Here is a 25,957-nt window from a genome sequence, read left to right on the forward strand (position 1 = left end):
AAAAGCATGTCAGAATTCTACTATTTGTATTAATTTGCATCACTGTCAATGACATACTTTTATTTTGAAAGCAAACCACAAATTTCACTATTGTGCCTAATCCTTATTGAGGCTAGCTTCACAACACACAGCCCGGTCCATTGGAGCCTTTTATTTTATTTTTATTTTTATTTCACCTTTATTTAACCAGGTAGGATAGTTGAGAACAAGTTCTCATTTGCAACTGCGACCTGGCCAAGATAAAGCATAGCAGTGTGAACAGACGACAGAGTTACACATTGAGTAAACAATAAACAAGTTAATAACACAGTAGCAAAAAAGGGTCTATATACATTGTGTGCAAAAGGCATGAGGAGGTAAGCAAATAATTACAATTTTGCAGATTAACACTGGAGTGATAAATGATCACATGGTCATGTACAGGTAGAGATATTGATGTGCAAAAGAGCAGAAAAGTAAATAAATAAAAACAGTATGGAGATGAGGTAGGTATAATTGGGTGGGCTATTTACCGATAAGACTATGTACAGCTGCAGCGATCGGTTAGCTGCTCAGATAGCAGATGTTTGAAGTTGGTGAGGGAGATAAGTCTCCAACTTCAGCGATTTCTGCAATTCGTTCCAGTCACATGCAGCAGAAAACTGGAACGAAAGGCGGCCAAATGAGGTGTTGGCTTTAGAGATGATCAGTGAGATACACCTGCTGGAGCGCGTGCTACGGGTGGGTGTTGCCATCGTGACCAGGGAACTAAGATAAGGTGGAGCTTTACCTAGCATGGACTTGTAGATGACCTGGAACCAGTGGGTCTGGCGAAGAATACGGAGCGAGGGCCAGCCGACTAGAGCATACAAGTCGCAGTGGTGGGTGGTATAAGGTGCTTTAGTGACAAAACGGATGGCACTGTGATAAACTGCATCCAGTTTGCTGAGTAGAGTGTTGGAAGCTATTTTGTAGATGACGTTACCGAAGTCGAGGATCGGTAGGATAGTCAGTTTTACTAGGGTAAGTTTGGCGGCATGAGTGAAGGAGGCTTTGTTGCGGAATAGAAAGCCGATTCTGGATGTGATTTTCGATTGGAGATGTTTGATATGAGTCTGGAAGGAGAGTTTACAGTCAAGCCAGACACCTAGGTACTTATAGATGTCCACATATTCAAGGTCGGAACCATCCAGGGTGGTGATACTAGTCAGGCGTGCAGGCAGCGAACGGTTGAAAAGCATACATTTGGTTTTACTAGCGTTTAAGAGCAGTTGGAGGCCACGGAAGGAGTATTGTATGGCATTGAAGCTTGTTTGGAGGTTAGATAGCACAGTGTCCAAGGACGGCCCGGAAGTATATAGAATGGTGTCGTCTGCATAGAGGTGGATCAGGGAATCGCCTGCAGCAAGAGCAACATCATTGATATATACAGAGAAAAGAGTCGGCCCGAGAATTGAACCCTGTGGCACCCCCATAGAGACTGCCAGAGGACCGGACAGCATGCCCTCTGATTTGACACACTGCACTCTGTCTGAAAAGCAGTTGGTGAACCAGGCAAAGCAGTCATCAGAGAAACCAAGGCTACTGAGTCTGCCGATAAGAATATGGTGATTGACAGAGTCGAAAGCCTTGGCAAGGTCGATGAAGACGGCTGCACAGTACTGTCTTTTATCGATGGCTGTTATGATATCGTTTAGTACCTTGAGCGTGGCTGAGGTGCACCCGTGACCGGCTCGGAAACCCGATTGCACAGCGGAGAAGGTACGGTGTGATTTGAGATGGTCGGTGACCTGTTTGTTGACTTGGCTTTCGAAGAACTTAGATAGGCAGGGCAGGATGGATATAGGTCTGTAACAGTTTGGGTCCAGGGTGTCTCCCCCTTTGAAGAGGGGGATGACTGCGGGAGCTTTCCAACCCTTGGGGATCTCAGACGATATGAAAGAGAGGTTGAACAGGCTGGTAATAGGGGTTGCGACAATGGCGGCGGATAGTTTCAGAAATAGAGGGTCCAGATTGTCAAGCCCAGCTGATTTGTACGGGTCAAGGTTTTGCAGCTCTTTCATAACATCTGCTATCTGGATTTGGGTTTTCGATAATCATGGATTTATCGGTGGTGACCGTGTTACCTAGCCTCAGTGCAGTGGGCAGCTGGGAGGAGGTGCTCTTATTCTCCATGGACTTCACAGTGTCCCAGAACCTTTTGGAGTTGGAGCTACAGGATGAAAATTTCTGCCTGAAGAAACTGGCCTTAGCTTTCCTGACTGACTGAGAGTATTGGTTCCTGACTTCCCTAAACAGTTGCATACCACGGGGACTATTCGATGCTATTGCAGTCCGCCACAGGATGTTTTTGTGCTGGTCGAGGGCAGTCAGGTCTGAAGTGAACCAAGGGCTATATCTGTTCTTAGTTCTGCATTTTTTGAACGGAGCATGCTTATCTAAAATGGTGAGGAAGTTACTTTTAAAGAATAACCAGGCATCCTCAACTGACAGGATGAGGTCCTTCCAGGATACCCGGGCCAGGTTGATTAGAAAGGCCTGCTCACAGAAGTGTTTGACTGAGCGTTTGACAGTGATGAGGGGTGGTCGTTTGACTGCGGCTCCGTAGCGGATACAGGCAATGAGTCAGTGATCGCTGAGATCCTGGTTGAAGACGGCGGAGGTGTATTTGGAGGGCCAGTTGCTCAGGATGACGTCTATGAGGGTGCCCTTGTTTAGAGATTTAGTGTGGTATCTGGTGGGTTCCTTGATGATTTGTGTGAGATTGATGGCATCTAGCTTACATTGTAGGACTGCCGGGGTGTTAAGCATATCACAGTTTAGGTCACCTAACAGAACAAACTCTGAAGCTAGATGGGGTGCGATCAATTCACAAATGGTGTCCAGGGCACAGCTGGGAGCTGAGTGAGGTCGGTAGCAGGCGGCAACAATGAGAGACTTATTTCTGGAGAGAGTAATTTTTAAGATTAGTAGTTCGAACTGTTTGGGTATGGACCTGGAAAGTATGACATTACTTTGCAGGCTCTCTCTGCAGTAGACTGCAGCCAGATGAAGCTAGCTGGCTGCTTATAACATTAGCTTTGGGCAACAGGGTTAAATAGTTAGCTAGCTATTTATTTTCATGAACTGAAGTTCAATTTCAATAGGTGAACAACAAGTGGCAACCAAGCTAATACTTACTCACAAGGATTCCTAAATCATTGCTAAGAATAATGAAAATTACTGCGGTTTCTACCGGTCATTGTTTTCAGTCTGGTTGGATTGGTATTGGAACCAAGCTCAACCTAGCTACCCCAGACATTGCGGTCGAACAAATTATGCTTTATTACCAACATAGTTCGTGGCTGGTGTTTGCATGTTTGCAGACTTTTTCATACAGCTTTGACAGTGCTACTGTAACTTTTCTGACACGCAAAGACCCAAACGGCGTTCCATATAGTATGTATGTCGTGAAGCTAATAGCAGTGACGCTATTACTGAGTAACTCCGGTTGGGCAACATCTGGAAAATAGCACACTTGCTAGTGTGTACCGGTGCTCGACCAGTCGGCGAAAGCCAACATCACCCACGACAGACAACGGTTGATTGTCAAGGGCAATGAATTCCATTATCATGGCTTTAATGGATTTCACCTTTGAGTTGAAATTTTCGTACTCTTTCAAATGACTGCTTGACTTGTGGATTGCTCGATCCACACAGCAGACAATGCGTGGGCTAGGTTAGGAATGCTATTTTGTGTAGTGCAAAAATTAATGTGCTGTTATTACATCATGTACCTACGTTATATATAGGTATGCAAGGTAGCTTTGAAATCGTTTTTTTAACATCGGCTTTAAACTAGACATCGGCCAATACCAATGTTGGCATTTTAAGCAAATATCGGTCGATTCCGATATGTTCACCAATATATCAGTGAAGATAATATGAACTTAAAAAAATGTACCTTTCCATGGTATCCAATGTTAGCAGTTACTGTCTCATCGCTACAACTCCCATACAGGCTCGGGAGAGACGAAGGTCGAGAGCCATGCGTCCTCCAAAACACAAGCCAACCAAACCGCATCCAACCCGGACGCCAGCCGCACCAATGTGTCAGAGGAAACACCGTACACCTAGCGTACCTGGTCAGCGTGCACTGTGCCAGGCCCGCCACAGGAGTCGCTAGTGCACGATGAGACAAGGATATCCCTACCGGCCAAACTCTCCCTAACCCAGATGACGCTAGGCCAATTGTGCGTCGCCCCATGGACCTCCCGGTCGCGGCCGGCTGCAACAGAGCCTGGGTTCGAACCCAGAGTCTCAGCCAGTACCAGGATGCAGTGATGCAGTGCCTTAGACCACTGCGCCACCCGGGAGGCCCATAAGAACTTTTAAAAGAGAGATTCCTCGTGCTGGATAAAGCCATCCTGATGACGACCAAGCTAGAGTTGAAACCCTGTCGGTTTCATTAATAAACACTTTGGAGAGCGGATACCAGCATTGAGGGAAATAAATTTAGGATTTCATATCTTAATAAATAAAGTTATCTCCACTGAGAGCAGTAGCACCTGGAAAGGCTATTTCTGTTGACTTTGAGGGGGTGTCTCCTCTGTCCTTCCTGCTTCCTCCTATCATGTTTACTGAACTCTGTTTACTCTCTCTTTCCTTCTGGCTGTCTACATTTTAAAAAACTCCCCTAACTTAATTTCACGCAATAAATGCATTATCCCAATCAGTACTGATGAGCAGAGCGTGGACGGATGTGTGTGAGTGCGTGTCTCATTAAATACTTCCTGTTATCTCAGGCTAATCTGCATGGAGGAAAAGGCCGGGTGTTCATTCATTAGCTGCACCTCCGCTTACCCGGTCTTCACTAATTGCTTATGATCCCGCAGTGTGTGTGTGTGTCTGAGATGTCTTGAATGCAGATGACAAATTAAATCCACATTGTCAGTCAATGAATATGAAGAGAATTGTTCCACCCAGCAACAGTCCATTCTCCCCCTCTCTCTCTCTCCCTCCCTCTCCTTCTCATTCTCTCATTCCCTCTCCTCTCTCTTTCACTCTCTAAAGTGACAGACAGGTTATCTACTTCAGGTATCTTAAAACCTATACGTCTGCAGATCTCTGGCAACGTAAAGAAAGGAAAAGAAAAGGCAACAACACAAAAATTAAAACCTAATCTGCTCTTTCACTGTGAACTAATCCACATACCTTCCTGTCATCCAAATAAAGACAAATGGGCTGTCAGCATTGACAGATGCAAGTCGTTCCCATACAAACCAGTGGTGTAGTCAGCTAACTATGACAGATGCTTCAGACCATGTGGTTTATTGATGATGTCATAATCGCATAAACAACACATCATACAATCATATTGCCTTTTTTCTCTGCACACACCTGGTATCCAATCCATAGTTTCAGTTTTAGTGTTAAGAATAGAAAGCATGCGTGGGAGGGTAGGATCCATTTGTGACTTGTTTCAGGAAACTTGGCATAGCTAGCTACTAGCGAGTAGTCAGTTGGGCCACTGCTAGTAGTCATCAGCTAACCTTAGCCCGGTCAACTCCTGCCAGTCTGCACAGCACAATTCAATCCAGAGCATACCGGACTGCTTTTTCTCCTCCAAATCTCCATTTCTCGGGATTCCTACCACAAGCTCTGAACGTTTTCACCTGGATCAGCGCAGCTAGCAGCTGCTATTCGACTGGCTACTCCTGGCTAACGTCTCTGTCCCGAAGCAAGCACCAGTTACCTGGGAACAAACCTTGTGCTAGGCCCATCTCCTGGCTAGCTGAAGAGCCACTCGAATACGGAGCTGCTAATCGGAGCCCTGCTGATCCATCCTAAAGCCCTTCTGCTAGCCTGCTAGCCCCGGCCCGCTAACTGTCTGAATTGCAGTATCTCCAGCTCAACTAGCTACTCACTGGTCCCTATGATCATTCGGCTACACATGCCTCTCCCTATTGTCAATATGCCTTGTTCATTGCGGTTTTGGTTAGAGATTATTGTCTTATTTCACTGTAGAGCCTCTAGCCCTGCTCAATATGCCTTAGCTTACCTCCCACACATGCGGTGACCTAATCTGGTTTAAATGGTGTCTTTAGAGACAAAACCTCCCTCATCGTCACTCAATGCCTAGGTTTACCTTCACTGTATTCACATCCTACCATACCTTTGTCTGTACATTATGCCTTGAATCCATTCTTCCGCGCCCAGAAACGTGCTCCTTTTACTCTCTGTTCCCAGTGCACTAGACAATCAGTTCTTATAGCCTTTAGCCATACCCTTATCCTACTCCTCCTCTGTTCCTGTAGAGTTTAATACAGGCCCTGCAGCACCTAGCTCCAATCCCATTCCCTAGGCACTCTCATTTGTTGACTTCTGTAACTGTAAAAGCATTGGTTTCATGCATGTTAACATTAGAAGCCTCCTCCCTACGTTTGTTTTATTCACTGCTTTAGCACATTCGGCCCACCCGGATGTCCTTGCCGTGTCTGAATCCTGGTTTAGGAAGGCCACCAAAAATCCTGAAATTTCCATCCCTAACTATGAAATTTTCCGACAAGATAGAAGTGCCAAAGGGGGCGAAGTTGCAATCTACTGCAGAGATAGCCTGCAGAGTTCCATCATACTATCCAGGTCTGTGGCAAACCAACTCAAGCTTCTACTTCTAAAAATCCACCTTTCCAGAAACAAGTCTCTCACCGTTTCCACTTGCTATAGACCACCCTCAGCCCCCAGCTGTGCCCTGGAAACTATATGTGAAATGCTCGTACTGTTAGGTGACCTAAACTGGGACACGCTTAACACCCCGACCATCCTAAAATCTAAGCTAGATGCCCTCAATCTCACACAAATTATCAATGAACCTACCAGGTACAACCCCAAATCCATAAACACGGGCACCCTCATAGATATCATCCTGACCAACCTGCCCTCCAAATACACCTCCGCTGTCTTCAACCAGGATTTCAGTGATCACTGCCTCATTGCCTGCGTCTCTAATGGGTCTGTGGTCAAACAACCACCCCTCATCACTCTCAAACGCTCCCTAAAACACTTCAGAGAGCAGCATCTCCTCCAAGCTGCCCACTGCACTTTGGCTAGGAAACACTGTCAGCACTGATACATCCATGATAATTGATCATTTCAACAAGCATTTAAATACGGCTGGCAATTCTTTCCACCTGGCTACACATAACCCAGTCAACAGCCCTGCAACCCTCACAGCAACTTGCCCAAGCCTCCCCCATTTCTCCTTAAGCAAAATCCAGATAGCTAGACCCCTAAAAATCTGCCAGGCTAAACAATCTGGACCCTCTAATTCCGCCACAATTGCTACAACCCCTATTACTAACCTGTTCAAACTCTCTTTTGTATCGTCTGAGGTCCCCAAAGATTGGAAAGCTGCTGGGGTCATCCCCCTCTTCAAAGGCAGAGATAAACCAGACCCAGACTGTTACAGACCTATATCTATCCTACCCTGCCTTTCTAAGGTCTTTGAAAGCCAAGTTAACAAACAATATGTCAAATCAGAGTGCCTGTTGTCCGGACCTCTGGCAGCCTCTATGGGGGTGCCACGGCGTTCAATTCTTGGGCTGACTCTCTTCTCTGTATACATCAACTCTTGCTGCTCGTGATTCCCTGATCCATCTCCACGCACACGACACCATTCTGTATACCTCTGGCCCTTCTTTGGACACTGTGTTAACTAACCTCCAGAAGAGCTTCAATGCCATACAACTCTCCCTCTGTGGCCTCCAACTGCAATTAAAACAAAATGCATGCTCTTCAACCAATCGCTACCTGCACCTGCCCGCCCGTCTAGCATCACTACACTGGACGGTTCTGTCTTAGAATATGTGGACAACTACAAATACCTAGTTGTCTGGTAAGACTGTCAACTCTCCTTCCAGACTTACATTAAGTAAATACGATCCAAAATTAAATCTAGGATCGGCTTCCTATTTCGCAACTAAGCATCCTTCACTCATGCTGCCAAACATACCCTTGTAAAACTGACTATCCTACCGATCCTTGACTTCGGCGATGTCATTTACAAAATAGCCTGCAACACTCTACTCAGCAAATTGGATGCAGTCTATCACAGTGCCATCCATTTTGTCACCAAAGCCCCATATACTACCCACCACTGCGACCTGTATGCTCTCATTGACTGGCCCTCGCTTCATATACGTTGCCAAACCCACTGGCTCCAGGTCATCTATAAATCTTTGCTAGGTAAAGCCCTGCCTTATCTCAGATCACTGGTCACCATAGCAGCACCCACCCGTAGCTGCTCAGTATGTGTAGGTAATCCTTTCTAGCACTGCTTTGTTTTAAAGTTATCATGTAGTAGAACTGCAAAATTGTTGCTCTCCACTTTCTGGAGGACCGAGTTCTGAAATTAGTGGAATTCCCGGTGGAGCTAAGGAGATTGAGAAAATTCTGGCATTTGATTGCAAATATGCAGAGGGAGTGGAAAAGTTAACACACAGAAGGCTGTTATATAAAACACCTCTCTCCGGATTACATCTTCAAACTAAGGGCAACCATGACATCTGTGACAGAAGGGGAGAAGTGTTCATCCATGTACAGTAACATTCAAAAGTTTGGACACATCTACTCAAGGGTTTTTCTTTATTTTTACTATCTTCTACATTGTAGAATAATAGTGAAGACGTCAAAGTCTATGAAATAACACATATGGAATCATGAAGCTGGTTGAAAGAATGCTAATTGTGTGCAAAGCTGTTATCAAGGCAAAGGGTGGCTACTTTAAAGAATCTAAAATCAAAAATATATTTTGATTTGCTTCACAGTTTTTTGGTTACTACATGATTCTATGTGTTATTTCATAGTTTTGATGTCTTCCCTATTATTCTACAATGTAGATGTCACAACCTGATAGGTTTCGCCTGTCTTTGTGCTTGTCTCCAGGTGTCGCCCATCTTCCCCTGAGTATGTATACCTGTTCTCTGTTTGTCTGTTGCCAGTTCGTCTTGTCAGGTCTTACCAGCGTGCTTTCCCGTTTTTCAAGTGTTTGTTTCTTAGGTTTCTGGGTTCTGACCATTTCTGCCTGCCCTGACCCCGAGCCTGCCTGCCGTCCTGTACCTGCCTGACTCTGACCTAATTACAAACCTCTGCCTGCCCTGACCCCGAGCCTGCCTGCTGTCCTGTACCTGCATGACTCTGACCTAATTACAAACCTCTGCCTGCCCTGACCCCGAGCATGCCTGCTGGCCTGTACCTGTCTGACTCCCGAGCCTGCCTGCCGTTCTGTACCTGCCAACACATTCAAGGTCCATATTCTCAAAAGTGATGTTTCAAGTCTGTCAACTTTCAAAGCAGAATTACATTCCTATAGTTCCTATAGTGTATGACATACCATTTTCTAGCTCTGACTCTTTACTTTTAATCCAATGTTAAAAACACCATTTAAAATGTTGCTACATAAGACTGAATTGAGCCGGTTGGTCACATTCGTGTTGTATAGTATTTTTTGGGATGTCAATTCTTGGTGCTGGAGCAGTAATACATACGGTGATGGGTCAGGTCATAGCTTAGGTTAGGTTAAATATAAATGATAGTCAATCTCAATGTGACTTGTATTGAAAAGGAAAAGCTCAGAGACTAGTCCCAAAAATATGGTGGAACGAAACTCTCTCTCGCCCCTGTTTACACCAATCCAATGCTTTTTAACTTTAGTAGTACATGTAAGAAGCCGAAGGTGCTAGCTAGCAATAAACTTGTAAAAAAACATCCACCTGCACATAATCACTAGTTAACTACACATGATGATATAACTAGTTTAACTAGCGTGTCCTATGTTGCATATAATCAATGCGGTGCATCGAATCACAGCCTACTTCGCCAAACGGGTGATGATTTAACAAAAGCGCATTCATGAAAAAAGCACAATTGTTGCACCAATGTACCTTACCATCAACATCAATGCCTTTCTTAAAATCAATACACAAGTATATTTGTTAGAACCTGCATATTTAGTTTAAAGAAATTCATGTTAGCAGGCAATATTAACAAGGGGAATTGTGTCACTTCTCTTGTGTTCAGTGCAAGCAGAGTCAGGCTATATGCAGCAGTTTGAGCCACCAGGCTCGTTGAGAACTGTGTGAAGACCATTTCTTCCGAACAAAGACCGTAATTAATTTACCAGAATTTTAAATATTTATGACATAACATTGAAGGTTGTGCAATGTAACAGCAATACTTAAACTTAGGGTTGCCACCAGTTCAATATAATGCGGAAGGAACGGTTCAGTATTTCACTGAAAGAATAAAACTTTGTGTTTTCAAAAATATAGTTTCCGGATTTTACCATATTAATGACCTAAGGCTCATATTTCTATGTGTTTATTATAATTAAGTCTATGATTGGATAGAGCAGTCTGACTAAGCGGAGGTAGGCAGTAGCAGGCTCGTAAGCATTCATTCAAACAAGCACTTTCCTGCGTTTGCCAGCAGCTATTCGCAATGCTTGAAGCACAGCGCGGTTTATGACTTCAAGCCTATCAACTCCCAAATTTAGGCTGGCAATCCTATAATGCCTATAAGAACATTGAATAGTCAAAGGTATATTAAATACAAATGGTGTAGAGAGAAATAGTCCTATAATTCCTATAATAACTACAACCTAAAACTTCTTAACTGGGAATATTGAAGACTGATGTTAAAAGGAACCATCAGCTTTCATATGTTCTCATGTTCTGAGCAAGGAACTTAAACGATATCTTTTTTACATGGCACATATTGCACTTTTACTTTCTTCTCCAACACTTTGTTTTTGCATTATTTAAACCAAATTGAACATGTTTCATTATTTATTTGAGGCTAAATTGATTTTACTGATGTATTATATTAAGTTAAAATAAAAGTGTTCATTCAGTATTGTTGTAATTGTCATTATTACAAATATATCACTTGAAGTCGGAAGATTATATAAACTTAGGTTGGAGACATTAAAACTTGTTTTTAAACTACTCCACACACTTCTTGTTAAGAAACTATAGTTTTGGCAAGTCGGTTAGGACATCTACTTTGTGCATGACACAAGTCATTTTTCCAACAATTGTTTACAGGCAGATTATTTTACTTACCATGCAGTGTTTCAAAATTCATGTAAGTCAGAAGTTTACATACACTAACTTGACTGTGCATTTAAACAGCTTGGAAAATTCCAGAAAATGAGGTCATGGCTTTAGAAGCTTCTGATAGGCTAATTAACATAATTTGAGTCAATTGGAGGTGTACCTGTGGATGTATTTCAAGGACTACCTTGCAGTGCCTCTTTGCTTGACGTCATGGAAAAATCAAAAGAAATCAGCCAAGACCTCATAAAACAATTGTAGACCTCCATAAGTCTGGTTCATCCTTGGGAGCAATTTCCAAACACCTGAAGGTACCACATTCATCTGTACAAACAATAGTATGCAAGTATAAACATCATGGGACCACGCAGCCGTCATACCACTCAGGAAGGAGTTGCGTACTGTCTCCTCTCAATCCCAGACCAGCAGCAAAGGACCTTGTGAAAATGCTGGAGGAAACAGGTACAAAAGTATCTAAATCCACAGTAAAACGAGGCCTATATCGACATAGCCTGAAAGGCCGCTCAGCAAGGAAGAAGCCACTGCTCCAAAACCGCCATAAAAAAGACAGACTACAGTTTTAAACTGCACATGGGGACAAATATCATACTTTTTGGAGAAATGTCCTCTGGTCTGATGAAACAAAAATAGAACTGTTTGGTCATAATGACCATCGCTATGTTTGGAGGGAAAAGGGGAGGCTTGTAAGCCGAAGAACAACATTCCAACCGTAAAGCACGGGGGTGGCATCATCATCTTGTGGGGGTGCTTGCTGCAGGAGGGACTGGTGCACTTCACAAAATAGATGGCATCATGAGATAGGAAAATGATGTGGAAATATTGAAGTAACACCTTAAGACAAGTTAAAGCTTGGTCACAAATGGGTCTTCCAAATGGACAACGACCCCAAGCATACTTCCAAAGTTGTTGCAAAATGGCTTAAGGACAACAAAGTCAAGGTATTGGAGTGGCCATCAAAAAGCTTGTGGAAGGCTATCCAAAATATTTGACCCAAGCAAGCAACGCTACTAAATACCAATTGAGTGTATGTAAACTTCTGACCCACTGGGAATGTGATGAAAGAAATAAAAGCTGAAATAAATAATTATGTCTACTATTATTCTGACATTTCACATGCTTAAAATAAAGTGGTGATCCTAACTGACCTAAAAAAGGGATTTTTTTACTCTGATTAAATATCAGGAATTGTGAAAAACTGAGTTGAAATGTATTTGGCTAAGGTGCATGTAAACTTCCGACTTCAACTGACTTATTAAAAATATTAAATATGAAATATTAAAAATTGGCCTATTAATCGGTATCTGCTTTTTTTGGTATTTCAATAATCGGTATCAGCATTGAAAAATCATAATCGGTCGACCTCTAGACAGGACTGTAACTACCAATTCGATACAACAAAATTGTGGAGAAAAAGGGGTGAAATAATAATTTTTAAATTTTTTAAACTGAACAAAATTATAACCGCAACTTGTAAAGTATTGGACCCATGTTTAATGAGTTGAAATAAAATATTCCAGAAATGTTCCATACGCATAAAAATCTTTTCTCTCTAAAATGTTGTGTACAAATTTGTTTACAGTCCTGTAAGTGATCATTTCTCCTTTGCCAAGATAATCCATTCCAACACATGTGTGGCATATCAAGAAGCTGATTAAAGAGAATTATCCTTATACAGGTCCACCTTGTGCTGGGGACAATAAAAGGCCAATCTAAAATATGCAGATTGGTAAGGGAAGATACACAACATGGACAGAAGTATGTGGACACCTGCTCGTCGAACATCTCATTCCAAAATCATGGGCATTAATATGGAGTTGGTCCTTCCTTTGCTGCTATAACAGCCTCCACTCTTCTGGGAAGGCTTTCAACTGGATGTTGGAACATTGCCGCAGGGACTTGCTTCCCATTCAGCCACAACAGCATTAGTAAGGATTAGTAAGATCGGGCACTGATGTTGGGGAATTAGGCCCACAGTCAGCGTTCCAATTCATCCCAAAGGTGTTGGATGGGGATGAGGTCAAGGCTATGTGCAGGCCAGTCAAGTTCTTCGACACCGATCTCGACAAACAATTTTTGTATGGACCTTGCTTTATGCATGGTGGCATTGTCATGCTGAAACAGGAAAGGACCTTCCCTAAACTGAAGCACAGAATTGTCTAGAATGTCATTGTATGCTGTAGCGTTTCCGTTCATTGGAACTAAGGGGCCCGAACCATGAAAAACAGCCCCAGACCATTATTCCTCCTTAACCAAACGTTACAGTTGGCACTATGCATTTGCATTTCCACTGATGCAGGGTCCAATGGCAGCAAGCGTTATACCACTCCAGCCGATGCTTGATGGTAATCTTAGGCTTGTGTGCTCCTGCTTTAGAACTTGGCAGTCCCGCTCTGTAAGCTTGTGGGGCCTACCACTTCGCAGCTGAGCCGTTGTTGCTCATAGACATTCTCACTTCATAATAACAGCACGTACAGTGGACTGGGGCACCTTGAGCAGGGTCGACATTTTGACAACCTTTTTAGAAAGGTGGCATCCTATGACGGTACCACGTTAAAAGTCACTGAGCACTTCAGTAAGGCCATTCTACTGCCAATGTTTGGTCATGGAGTTCGCATGGCTGTGTGCTCGATTTTATACTGTCAGCAAGGTGTGTCCACATAGTTTTGTATATATAGTGTATCGTGACTCACTGAAATCATTTGTGTATCAGGACTTGCTTGAATCATTTAAGTATCATGACTTAACTCACTATGTTTCTAACTACAGCACATCAAAGTGCTACAGCCATTAGCTGTCTTATTGGCTGCTACCTGAATAGACAATCGGACGATTTATTTATTTATTTTTATTGTTATTGTTATTTTTTCTTCTTCTTGGGCCTCAAGCTATATCTATTGTTTTTATTTTTGTTGTTGTTGTGTGATTTGGATTAATCCCCTCTACCACACGGAACCCCACTAATCTACTGACGGAACGCAAGAGGTGGCTAATAACAGACGTCCATTCTATGCTAGCTTGCTACTGATGGCCTGGCTAGCTGTCTAAATCGCTGTGAACCCCAACCAACCTCTCCACTCTCCGGACCCTTTTGATCACTCGACTAAGCATGCCTCTCCTTAATGTCAATATGCCTTGTCCATTGCTGTTCTGGTTAGTGTTTATTGGCTTATTTCACTGTAGAGCCTCTAGTCCTGCTCACCATACCTTATCCAACCTATTAGTTCCACCACCCACACATGCAATGACATCTCCTGGTTTCAATGATGTTTCTAGAGACAATATCTCTCTCTTCATCACTCAATACCTAGGTTTACCTCCACTGTATTCACATCCTACCATACCTTTGTCTGTACATTATACCTTGATGCTATTTTATCGCCGCCAGAAACCTCCTTTTACTCTCTGTTCTAGACGTTCTAGACGACCAATTCTTATTGCTTTTAGCCGCACCCTTATTCTACTCCTCCTCTGTTCCTCTGGCGATGTAGAGGTGAATCCAGGCCCTACAGTGCCTAGCTCCACTCCTATTCCCCAGTCGCTCTCTTTTGACGACTTCTGTAATCGTAATAGCCTTGGTTTCATGCATGTTAAAATTAGAAGCCTCCTCCCTAAGTTTGTTCTATTCACTGCTTTAGCACACTCTGCCAACCCGGATGTGTCTGAATCCTGGCTTAGGAAGACTACCAAAAATTCTGAAATTTTAATTACAACCTTTTCAGACAAGATAGAACTGCCAAAGGGGGCGGTGTTGCAATCTACTGCAAAGATAGCCTGCAGAGTTCTGTCCTACTATCCAGGTCTGTACCCAAACAATTTGAACTTCTACTTTTTAAAATCCACCTCTCTAAAAACAAGTCTCCCACCGTTGCAGTCTGCTATAGACCACCCTCTGCCCCCAGCTGTGCTCTGGACACCATATGTGAACTGATTGACCCCCATCTATCTTCAGAGCTCGTGCTGCTAGGCGACCTACACTGGGACACGCTTAACACCCCGACCATCCTAAAATCTAAGCTAGATGCCCTCAATCTCACACAAATTATCAATGAACCTACCAGGTACCTCCCCAAAGCCTTAAACACGGGCACCCTCATAGATATCATCCTAACCAACGTGCCCTCTAAATACACCTCTGCTGTCTTCAACCAAGATCTCAGCGATCACTGCCTCATTGCCTGCATCCGTAATGGGTCAGCGGTCAAACGACCTCCACTCATCACTGTAAAACGCTCCCTGAAACACTTCAGCGAGCAGGCCTTTCTAATCGACCTGGCCGGGGTATCCTGGAAGGATATTGATCTCATCCCGTCAGTAGAGGATGCCTGGATATTTTTTTTAAATGACTTCCTAACCATCATAAATAAACATGCCCCATTCAAGAAATTTAGAACCATGAACAGATATAGCCCTTGGTTCTCCCCAGACCTGACTGCCCTTAACCAACACAAAAACATCCTATGGCGTTCTGCATTAGCATCGAACAGCCCCCGTGATATGCAGCTGTTCAGGGAAGCTAGAAGCCATTATACACAGGCAGTTAGAAAAGCCAAGGCTAGCTTTTTCAAGCAGAAATTTGCTTCCTGCAACACTAACTCAAAAAAGTTCTGGGACACTGTAAAGTCCATGGAGAATAAGAACACCTCCTCCAGCTGCCCACTGCACTGAAGATAGGAAACACTGTCACCACTGATAAATCCACCATAATTGAGAATTTCAATAAGCATTTTTCTATGGCTGGCCATGCTTTCCACCTGGCTACTCCTACCCCGGTCAACAGCACTGCACCCCCCACAGCAACTCGACCAAGCCTTCCCCATTTCTCCTTCACCCAAATCCGTTCAGCTGATGTTCTGAAAGAGCTGCAAAATCTGGACCCCTACAAATCAGCCGGGCTAGACAATCTGGACCCTTTCTTTCTAAAATTATCTGCCGAAATTGTTGCCACCCCTATTACTAGCCTGTTCAACCTCTCTTTCGTGTCGTCTGAGATCCCCAAAGATTGGAAAGCAGCTGCGGTCATCCCCCTCTTCAAAGGGGGGGGGCACTCTTGACCCAAACTGCTACAGACCTATATCTATCCTACCATGCCTTTCTAAGGTCTTAGCAAAGCCAAGTCAACAAACAGATTACCGACCATTTCGTATCTCACCATACCTTCTCTGCTATGCAATCTGGTTTCAGAGCTGGTCATGGGTGCACCTCAGCCACGCTCAAGGTCCTAAACGATATCTTAACCGTCATCGATAAGAAACATTACTGTGCAGCCGTGTTCATTGATCTGGCCAAGGCTTTCGACTCTGTCAATCACCACATCCTCATCGGCAGACTCGACAGCCTTGGTTTATCAAATGATTGCCTCACCTGGTTCACCAACTACTTTTCTGATAGAGTTCAGTGTGTCAAATCGGAGGGTCTGCTGTCTGGACCTCTGGCAGTCTCTATGGGTGTGCCACAGGGTTAAATTTTGGACCGACTCTCTTCTCTGTATACATCAATGAGGTCGCTCTTGCTGCTGGTGAGTCTCTGATCCACCTCTACGCAGACGACACCATTCTGTATACTTCTGGCTCTTCTTTGGACACTGTGTTAACAACCCTCCAGGCAAGCTTCAATGCCATACAACTCTCCTTCCGTGGCCTCCAATTGCTCTTAAATACAAGTAAAACTAAATGCATGCTCTTCAACCGATCGCTACCCGCACCTGCCCGCCTGTCCAACATCACTACTCTGGACGGCTCTGACTTAGAATACGTGGACAACTACAAATACTTAGGTGTCTGGTAAGACTGTAAACCCTCCTTCCAGACCCATATCAAATATCTCCAATCCAAAGTTAAATCTAGAATTGGCTTCCTATTTCGCAACAAAGCATCCTTCACTCCTGCTGCCAAACATAACCTTCTAAAACTGACCATCCTACCAATCCTCGACTTTGGCGATGTCATTTACAAAATAGCCTCCAATACCCTACTCAACAAATTGGATGCAGTCTATCACAGTGCAATCCATTTTGTCACCAAAGCCCCATATACTACCCACCATTGCGACCTGTACGCTCACGTTGGCTGGCCCTCGCTTCATACTCGTCGCCAAACCCACTGGCTCCATGTCATCTACAAGACCCTGCTAGGTAAAGTCCCCCCTTATCTCAGCTCGCTGGTCACCATAGCATCTCCCACCTGTAGCACACGCTCCAGCAGGTATATCTCTCTAGTCACCCCCAAAACCAATTATTTCTTTGGCCGCCTCTCCTTCCAGTTCTCTGCTGCCAATGACTGGAACGAACTACAAAAAGCACTGAAACTGGAAACACTTATCTCCCTCACTAGCTTTAAGCACCAACTGTCAGAGCAGCTCACAGATTACTGCACTTGTACATAGCCCACCTATATTTTAGCCCAAACAACTACCTCTTTCCCTACTGTATTTAATTTATTTATTTATTTTGCTCCTTTGCACCCCATTATTTTTATTTCTAATTAGCACATTCTTCCATTGCAAATCTACCATTCCAGTGTTTTACTTGCTATATTGTATTTACTTTTGCCACCATGGCCTTTTTTTGCCTTTACCTCCCTTCTCTCACCTCATTTGCTCACATCGTATATAGACTTGTTTATACTGTATTATTGACTGTATGTTTGTTTTACTCCATGTGTAACTCTGTGTCGTTGTATGTGTCGAACTGCTTTGCTTTATCTTGGCCAGGTCGCAATTGTAAATGAGAACTTGTTCTCAACTTGCCTACCTGGTTAAATAAAGTTGAAATAAATAAATAAATAAAAGAGATAGCTCAGGACAGGTTGGCATATTTCAAAGAGAGACTCCTATACATGAGTCCTTACTGAGCAATATATCAAGGCTCTTGGATGGAAATGTCAATGTAATAATGTTCTCAATCTACCGTTGTTAACATGAACTCTGTACCACATGAACAAATTATACATTTCCACACTCACACAACCAACTGTACACACACAGCTTTTATAGATGGAATTGAAATACAATCACGTTTGAATGTTTTTGCTGTTAACATTTCTGAGAAACACACACACACACACACACACACACACACACACACACACACACACACACACACACACACACACACACACAGGGCAACGCCTATGACATTATGAACAACGTGAACTGTGAACATCATTCCATCAATGTTTCGACCTTCGGCTTAGATCAAAAGCTGCCTGTGATTGCCTCCACTTTCCAATATCTGCAGAGGCAGTTTGAATCCAAAAACTCTAATACCTATACTGAGTTCAAAGATTTGCATGAATACACATTTTGAATAGATTATTCACCTTCAATTTGTTTTTCCATTATTTCCAATTAATTTGAGCATGGCAATTGTCTACGGGCGCGGCAGACTGTGAAAAGGAAAGGATTAACAATGTCCCAGGGAAGATCATGCATGCATGAGCTTTGTGTGTCAAGGTTCCCCAGGAGAGTATCATTGATATATGGCTTGTCAGTTTTGACTGGCTTTTCAGTAAAAAAAAGTTTTCAGTTCTAACAAAAAGAATATACACTTGAATCATAGTTTGTTCGATTGATTGGTTTGATCGATCGATTGATCATTTGATTGACATTGGTTTAAGGAAATACCCAAAAGTCTATCCGAAACATTTCTGGTTGAGATGTGGTAGCATCACAGTGGAAAAGAACACACATTACCTCACATTCACCCATACAAATGCTGCTCTCCACCATACACATACACATAAAATGAACAGTGAAATATAGAGTGAGCAACAAAAGTATTAGGACAGTAACAAATTATTTGATATTTTGGCTCTTTACTCCAGCACATTGGATTTGAAATAATATGACGATGAGTGTAAAGTACAGACTGTCAGCTTTAATGTGAGGGTATTTATCCATATCAAGTGAAATGTTTAGAAATTACAGCACATTTTGTTAATAGTCTTTCCATTTTGGGGGACAAATTCACTTCTGTGTGTACATGTTTCGAAACAGTTTTACATTAATGTGGATGATACAATGATTACGGATAATCATGAATGAATCGTAAATAATGATGAGTGTGAAAGTTAGATGCACAAATACACTATACAGTGCATTCGAAAAGTATTCAGACACCTTGACTTTTTCCACATTTTGTTAAGGTACAGCCTTATTCTAAAATTGATTTTTTTTTTATCCCTCATCAGTCTACACATAATACCGCATAATGACAGAGCAAAAACAGTTTAAAAAAATGTTTGTGCATTAATTAAAAATTAAAAACAGCAACATTTATATAAGTATTCAGACCCTTTACTCAGTACTTTGTTGAAGCACCTTGACAGCGATTACAGCCTTGAGTCTTCTTGGGTTTGACGCTACAAGCTTTGCACAGCTCTATTAGGGGAGTTTCTCCCATTCTTCTCTGCAGATCCTCTCTCTTTGTAAGGTTAGATTGGGAGCGTCGCTGTACTGCTATTTTCAGGTCTCTCCAGAGATGTTCGATCGGGTTCAAGTCTGGGCTCTGGCTGGGCCACTCAAGGACATTCAGAGTCGTATCCCGAAGCCACTCCTGCGTTGTCTTGGCTGTGTGCTGAGGGTTGTTGTCCTGTTGGAAGAGCAACCTTCACCCCAGTCTGTGGTCCTGAGTGCTCTGGAGAATGTTTTCATCAAGGATCTCTCTGTACTTTGCTCCGTTCATCTTTGCCTCGATCCTGACCAGTCCCTTCAGGTAGACCACTTCCCCACAGCATGATGCTGCCTCCACCATGCATCACCGTAGGGATGGTGCCAGGTTTCCTCAAGACGTGACACTTGGCATTCAGGCAAAAAAGGTCAATATTGGTTTCATCAGACCAGATAATCTTGTTTCTCCAAAAGGCACCAAGTGTGCCTTTTAATTTATGGCCACTCTACCATAAAGGCCTGATTGGTGGAGTGCTGAAAAGATGGTTGTCCTTCTGGAAGGTTCTCCCATCTCCACAGAGGAACTCTGGAGCACTGTCAGAGTGACCATTGGGTTCTTGGTCACCTCCCTGACCAAGGCCCTTCTTCCCCAATTACTCAGTTTGGCTAGGTGGCCAGCTCTAAGAAGAGTCATTGTGGTTCTAAACTTCTTCCATTTAAGAATGATGGAGCCCAATGTTTTCTTGGGGACCTTCAATGCTGTCGCTGAGAACTATGGACAATTCCTTCGACACCATGGCTTGGTTTTTGTTCTGACATGCTTTGTTAACTGTGAAACCTTATATAGACAGGTGTGTGCCTTTCCAAATAATATCCAATCAATTAAATTTACCACAGGTGGACTCCAAGTTGTAGAAGAATCTCATGGATGATCAATGGAAATAGGATGCACCGGAGCTCAATTTTGAGTCTCATAGCAAAGGGTGTGAATACTTAAGTAAATAAGGTATTTCAGTTTTTTGCTTTTAATACATTACAACCTGTTTTCGCTTTGTCATTATGGAGTTTTGTGTGTAGTTTGATAAGGGAAACAATTTATTTAATCCCTTTTAGAATAAGGCTGTAACGTAACAATATGTGGAAAAGGGGAAGTACGTTCCAAATGCACGGTATACACAAAAGTATGAGAACACACCTTCTAATGTGTGGATTCGGCTATTTAAGTCACATCCGTTGCTGACAGGTGTATAAAATCGAGCACACAGCTATGCAATCTCAATAGACAAACATTGGCAGTAGAATGGCCTTACTGAAGAGCTCAGTCACTTTCAACGTAGCACCATCAAATCTGCCCTGCAAGAGCTGCCCCGGTCAACAGTAAGTGCTATTATTGTGAAGTGGAATCGTCTAGGAGCAAGAATGGGTCAGCCACGAAGTGGTAGGCCACACAAGCTTACAGAACGTGAATGGCGAGTGCATAGCACGTAGCACGTCTGTCCTGGGTTGCAACACTGGAAGCAACGTCAGTACAATAACTGTTCGTCAGGACCTTCATGAAATGGGTTTCCATGGCCGAGCAACTGCACACAAGCCTAAGATCCCCACGCGCAATGGCAAGCGTCGGCTGGAGTGGTGTAAAGCTCGCCGCCATTGGACTCTGGAGCAGTGGAAACGCGTTGTCTGGAGTGATGAGTCACGCTTGGCAGTTCGACAGACAAATCTGGCTTTGGCGGAGGAGGAGGAATAATGGCTGCAGCTGTTTTTCATGGTTCGGGCTAGGCCCTTAGTTCCAGTGAAGGGAAACCTTAACGCTACAGCGTACAATGACAATCTAGAGGATTCTGTGCTTCCAACGTTATGGTAACAGTTTGGGGAAGGACCTTTCCTGTTTCATCATGACAATGCACCTGTGCACAGAGCAGGGTCCATATAGAAATGGTTTGTCGAGATCGGTGTGGGAAGAAATTTACTGGCTGTAACGGATCCCTTACCTCAACCCCATCGAACATCTTGGGATGAATTGGAATGCCGACTGCAAGCCAGGCCTAATCGCCCAACATCAGTGCCCAACCTCACTAATGCTCGACGCTAAATCTAACCACATTGAAAAGTCATTTCCGTGAATACTCGTGTGGTGGAGCGCTGCATTTGCAGATGATGCAGGAGACACCTTGTTAAAGTTCACCAACCAAGCTCTGATGAGTGCCCCTGTCCCCCTGTTTGTGTGTGTTTGTCAGCGTGTGTGTGTGTCACCAGCACTGCTTTTTCACGCTAATTGTACAATGAGCCATGATGGAACACAACAGCCACACAAAGGTGGACAAATGAGAGATCAGTTAGAGATCAGTTAGATCAGTTAGTGAGAAATGAGAGATCAGTTCGTAAGTACGCCCACATATTGTGACAAAATCTGAGGCTATTCCATCTCAGTATATTCCACCATAGATGTTATACGTCACTGTGGAAGCCTGACATGATGGTAGTTACTACCATGCAACAACAATCAAAGTAATGAAACAATGACCATGTGATGTACCATGTGACATATTGATATTTTAGCTAGAAGGGAACTCCTCTCAAATGTGAGAATGACAATTATGTAGTGTTAAAAAAAGTGAGCACACACTGAATGGTGTATACACATCATTGTCATATGTTCACGCTCGACTAGTGGTGATGTCATGTGATACTAAACACAGGAGACACACAGGAAATCACAACGGCAAAGGTTAAGTAAAAACGAAATATAATAATAATCGTGTCTGTTGCTCTTCTGTTTTGGCCCGTGTCCAGAAGGTCTGGTTATGTACAGTGCTGTGGTCAGTCCAGATTAATGGAACTTGTGTGTGGGTCAACAATTAATAGAACCAACACTTATGTTGACCAACAGTGGTTACTGGAGCTTAAACCACACAGGGGCCATTCCAATGTTCATAAAGTCAAAGGCGATCCATATGTAGGGAATGTTGAGAGTGGGAGGACTGTAGACCAGCTTTAGTTTCCGGATGGATACTAAGGATTCAAGGATCAAGGCTTGAGCACCATTGATTCACAATATTAGGAATGTGCAGGTGTCAATACTAAATTAATTGGAAATACTCTGCATGGATTCTGTCTGGCAACTGTATAGATTCAGCTTGACTCTAGAATCCAGTATCACTTCTTCTTAAGGCATGAAAATGTTTGATACACATTGGGGTGAACTATTATTGTAATACCAGATTCAATTAGATATAATGACACGGGGAAAAGTCTGAACAACATGTCAATAACCTAAAAGGAAACCCAGAACTTACTTGTTTGAGTTTCTTCAAGTCTTCATCCAACTCTAGATTATCAAGGATGACAGCCACGAAAAGACTGAGCAGAATCTGCAACACAACCACAAGGGATTTATGAGAAACATCCTCTGTGTCTGGCTGTGTCTGAACCACCCCCGAAGCGGTCCGTAGTTTGTTATCTCATATCTTCCACTATCACAGGCCTAATGTTCAAATGTCAACGCTCAAGTCCTTCAACTCTGATTAGCAGTCAAAAGCAGAGTGTCACAATCAACCACATCTGGGTTCAAACAGTATTTTGTTTTGGTTTAGCATACTTTAGTTGCACCTGATTAAGCTTACCTAGCTAAATGAAACCAATGGAACAGTCCCAAAAATGTAAATCCTATGAACCCAGGTCTGCAATCAACGCAGCTGCTGATTGGAGTCATACTGGGTGGTTGTGGATCATTTTGTCCACCCGTATGACACATCTCAGTGTCTATTTATTGAAATGCACTGTAGGTGCTTTCATGGTTTGATGAAGTCAAAACTGCAGCCATAATTGACAATTGGAGTTAACATTTTCTGATCTGAAAACAGATTGACTGACTGATTATATAAATGCCATTGGGAGAGGCAATTTGTTTGGACATAGTTACATTATTTCAACTCAAATTAAATTGTATTTGTCACATACCGAATATAAGAGGTGTAGACATTACAGTGAAATGCTTCCTTACAAGCCCTTAACCAATAAGGCAGTTTTAATTGGAATCATATCTCAACATCTCATATTGTATTTTATGTCAATCATCCACAGACAAGGTCTCATTAAATAGTTGCTCATGCTACTACTACAGAAAGAGTTATACTGCTCACAAGCATTTTGCTTTGTGGCTCATTTGGTAGAACATGGTTGACCATGGGTGATGGTGTTTGATTCCATACAAAAAGTTATGCACGCATGACTAAGTTGGTTTGGATAAAAGCATCTCCTAAATTGCCTATATTATATATTACTACCTTTTTGTCTATGAGGGTAAAATGTATCAACATTCCACACATAAGCCAAACTAACATTCCACTCTTCAAACGCATATCAATCTTCATGAATGTTATCATTTTGAAATGTAAAGAGACATTTTTATGTGTTTTGTTTTGTATTGCATTTTACATTGTATCATGTATTGTATTATGCATGTGATACTTGGTTGGGATACGGCACAAACTGTGGGTCTCTCGATGGCAGCGTCTGCTGAACAGCTAAATTGTTATGTGCATGTAGTGCTATGCATGTGTATTTATGTATATTCTTTGTTGTGTTGTCTACTGTTTAGACATCAGGAAGAGTAGCCGCTACCAAATACTAAATGTCTAGGTGGAAATTGAATGCAGGGGCAAGCTTTATGGACGCTATTTTGGATATGACAAATTCTATCAATGATACTCCTCGAGCTCAATATTTTTGTTACAATGTGCAGAATCATCATCCAAGTCCTTGAAGGATGTACTGTTTACAGGATGATCTCACAATGCCAGGGAAGGAGATCTCTAACACCTTATTCCAGACCTGAGATTCAAACCCTTGAAAAATCTTATCAAATATGTTATTTGTGCCTGTTTGAGCTTGCCTAGCTAAATTAACCAATAGAAAAGTCTGAAAACTGCAAGCCCCGCCCATCTGGCACTCCAAACAACGATAAATTCAATGCAATCAAACTCACAGCGCCAGCAAATGTATTTGAAAGCTCTGTTCAAGGATTTGAACCCATGTCTTTTTTATTCTTCGGAGAAGAATATCACAATGCATATTTAAAATAGAGGGGGATGTTGATTGAAAAAAATCTGTATTATTGGTACCGGTGTGAGTGGTGCTATTTGAAGTTCTGTTTTGTAAATGTTTTAAAATGTCCTGTTTTTGGTTGAATGAACACAAGATGTCCCCTCACAGGATTTTTTTTTTATTGGAACTTGAACTTGATCAAGGTGTTACGTTCCCCAGTTTCTGTGTTGTAGTTTGTGTATTTGAGTGTGTTTCAGGAGATGGCTTCCTGAAATTCCCCAGCAGCTGATTGGTCGACTCCACGATTAATTGGAGACCTGGCCCCACCCCCTCGTCAGGACGCAGCTGTCTCCAATGTCCAATGCCTTCTGAAGCTATAAAAGCCAGTGTTCTGTTGTTCAGGGGAGAGATTGATTATGATATAGATCATTGCTGAGAGAGGAGGTTGACGGCTATAGCATGTTGGTCGTTGGTATGTAATATGTTAGCTGTTGTTGGTAGCAGCTTTGGTATGTTCTGTGTTTGTTGCTTTGTCAGAGCTTCTTTAATGGCCTAAGTTAAGTTTTTTTTCTCAGTTTTGTGGTGACATGGATTGTTTAATATTCTGTTTCATTTGTTCCCAGGGGGGAAGGCACCTAGAGAGTGCTTAGGCAAGAGGCCCGCGGGCATTCATATACCCGTAGTATGTTCACTGTCTAGGCACACTAGGTAAGACCTGGGCGGACCACCCCCTGTATTTTGGTTAGGGCACCAGGTGGTGCTAAATTAGGTAAGTAGTGGGTAGGCAGGTAAGGTAGGAGAGGGGGGCTTTGACATTTACTTTCTTTGCTTTGGTTCCGTCCAGCCACTTTTCCCCATATTACCATGTGAAGGAATAAATTCCTAGTAAACGGTAAATTCTCTGCCTTTTGTCATCCTTCCTCGCACCTGCAGTCCATATTTCTTTCACTTCACGGAGAGTTGAGTTGTAGCAGGGTGTTGCATTCCCTCTTCAACAAGGTGACTCTCCATTTCTCCCTTACCACTGATATGACAGCCTGAATGGACCAACTGCATCACAAGGAAATCAGCATAGAGATTCTAATTCCTAATTCTATGGAAACATCAATATGTTCTATATTTGCAACATTATAGAGACACATTTGAGATTCTCCTCAAACAACCAAACCTGAGAAGACATGTTGTTTTGAGACACCTTAAAGTATTCTGGATATCTAAAATGCCATGACTTTGGCTACAAGTCCAACTCAGACTTTCAGTCGGATAAGGATGAGCCATACTAACTCTTGACTTAGACTGCAAATGTGTGCCTGAGTCCAAAGACCAATCGGAAGAGTCCAGAGAGGTGGGCCTTACCCTCTTCATTGAGCCCACACCCTCCCAGCCATCCCCTTCTGGTCCATCTGGCCAATGCTGTGCAGTGACCAGGAATGATA

The 25,957-nt window shown here is 42.9% G+C and overlaps 1 protein-coding gene across 1 annotated transcript in view; it reads right to left on the minus strand.

The window, feature by feature from the left end:
• nalcn (sodium leak channel, non-selective) overlaps positions 1–25,957 on the minus strand; it is a 271,182-nt gene that overhangs the window by 96,282 nt on the left and 148,943 nt on the right. Inside the window, exon 17 of the mRNA XM_064975662.1 lies at positions 22,772–22,846. Within this exon, the coding sequence (XP_064831734.1) occupies positions 22,772–22,846 (75 nt within the window). The remainder of the gene's footprint in view (positions 1–22,771; positions 22,847–25,957) is intronic.

This window comes from Oncorhynchus masou, chromosome 10 (assembly GCF_036934945.1).
Source record: "Oncorhynchus masou masou isolate Uvic2021 chromosome 10, UVic_Omas_1.1, whole genome shotgun sequence".
NCBI classification, from domain to species: Eukaryota; Metazoa; Chordata; class Actinopteri; order Salmoniformes; family Salmonidae; genus Oncorhynchus; species Oncorhynchus masou.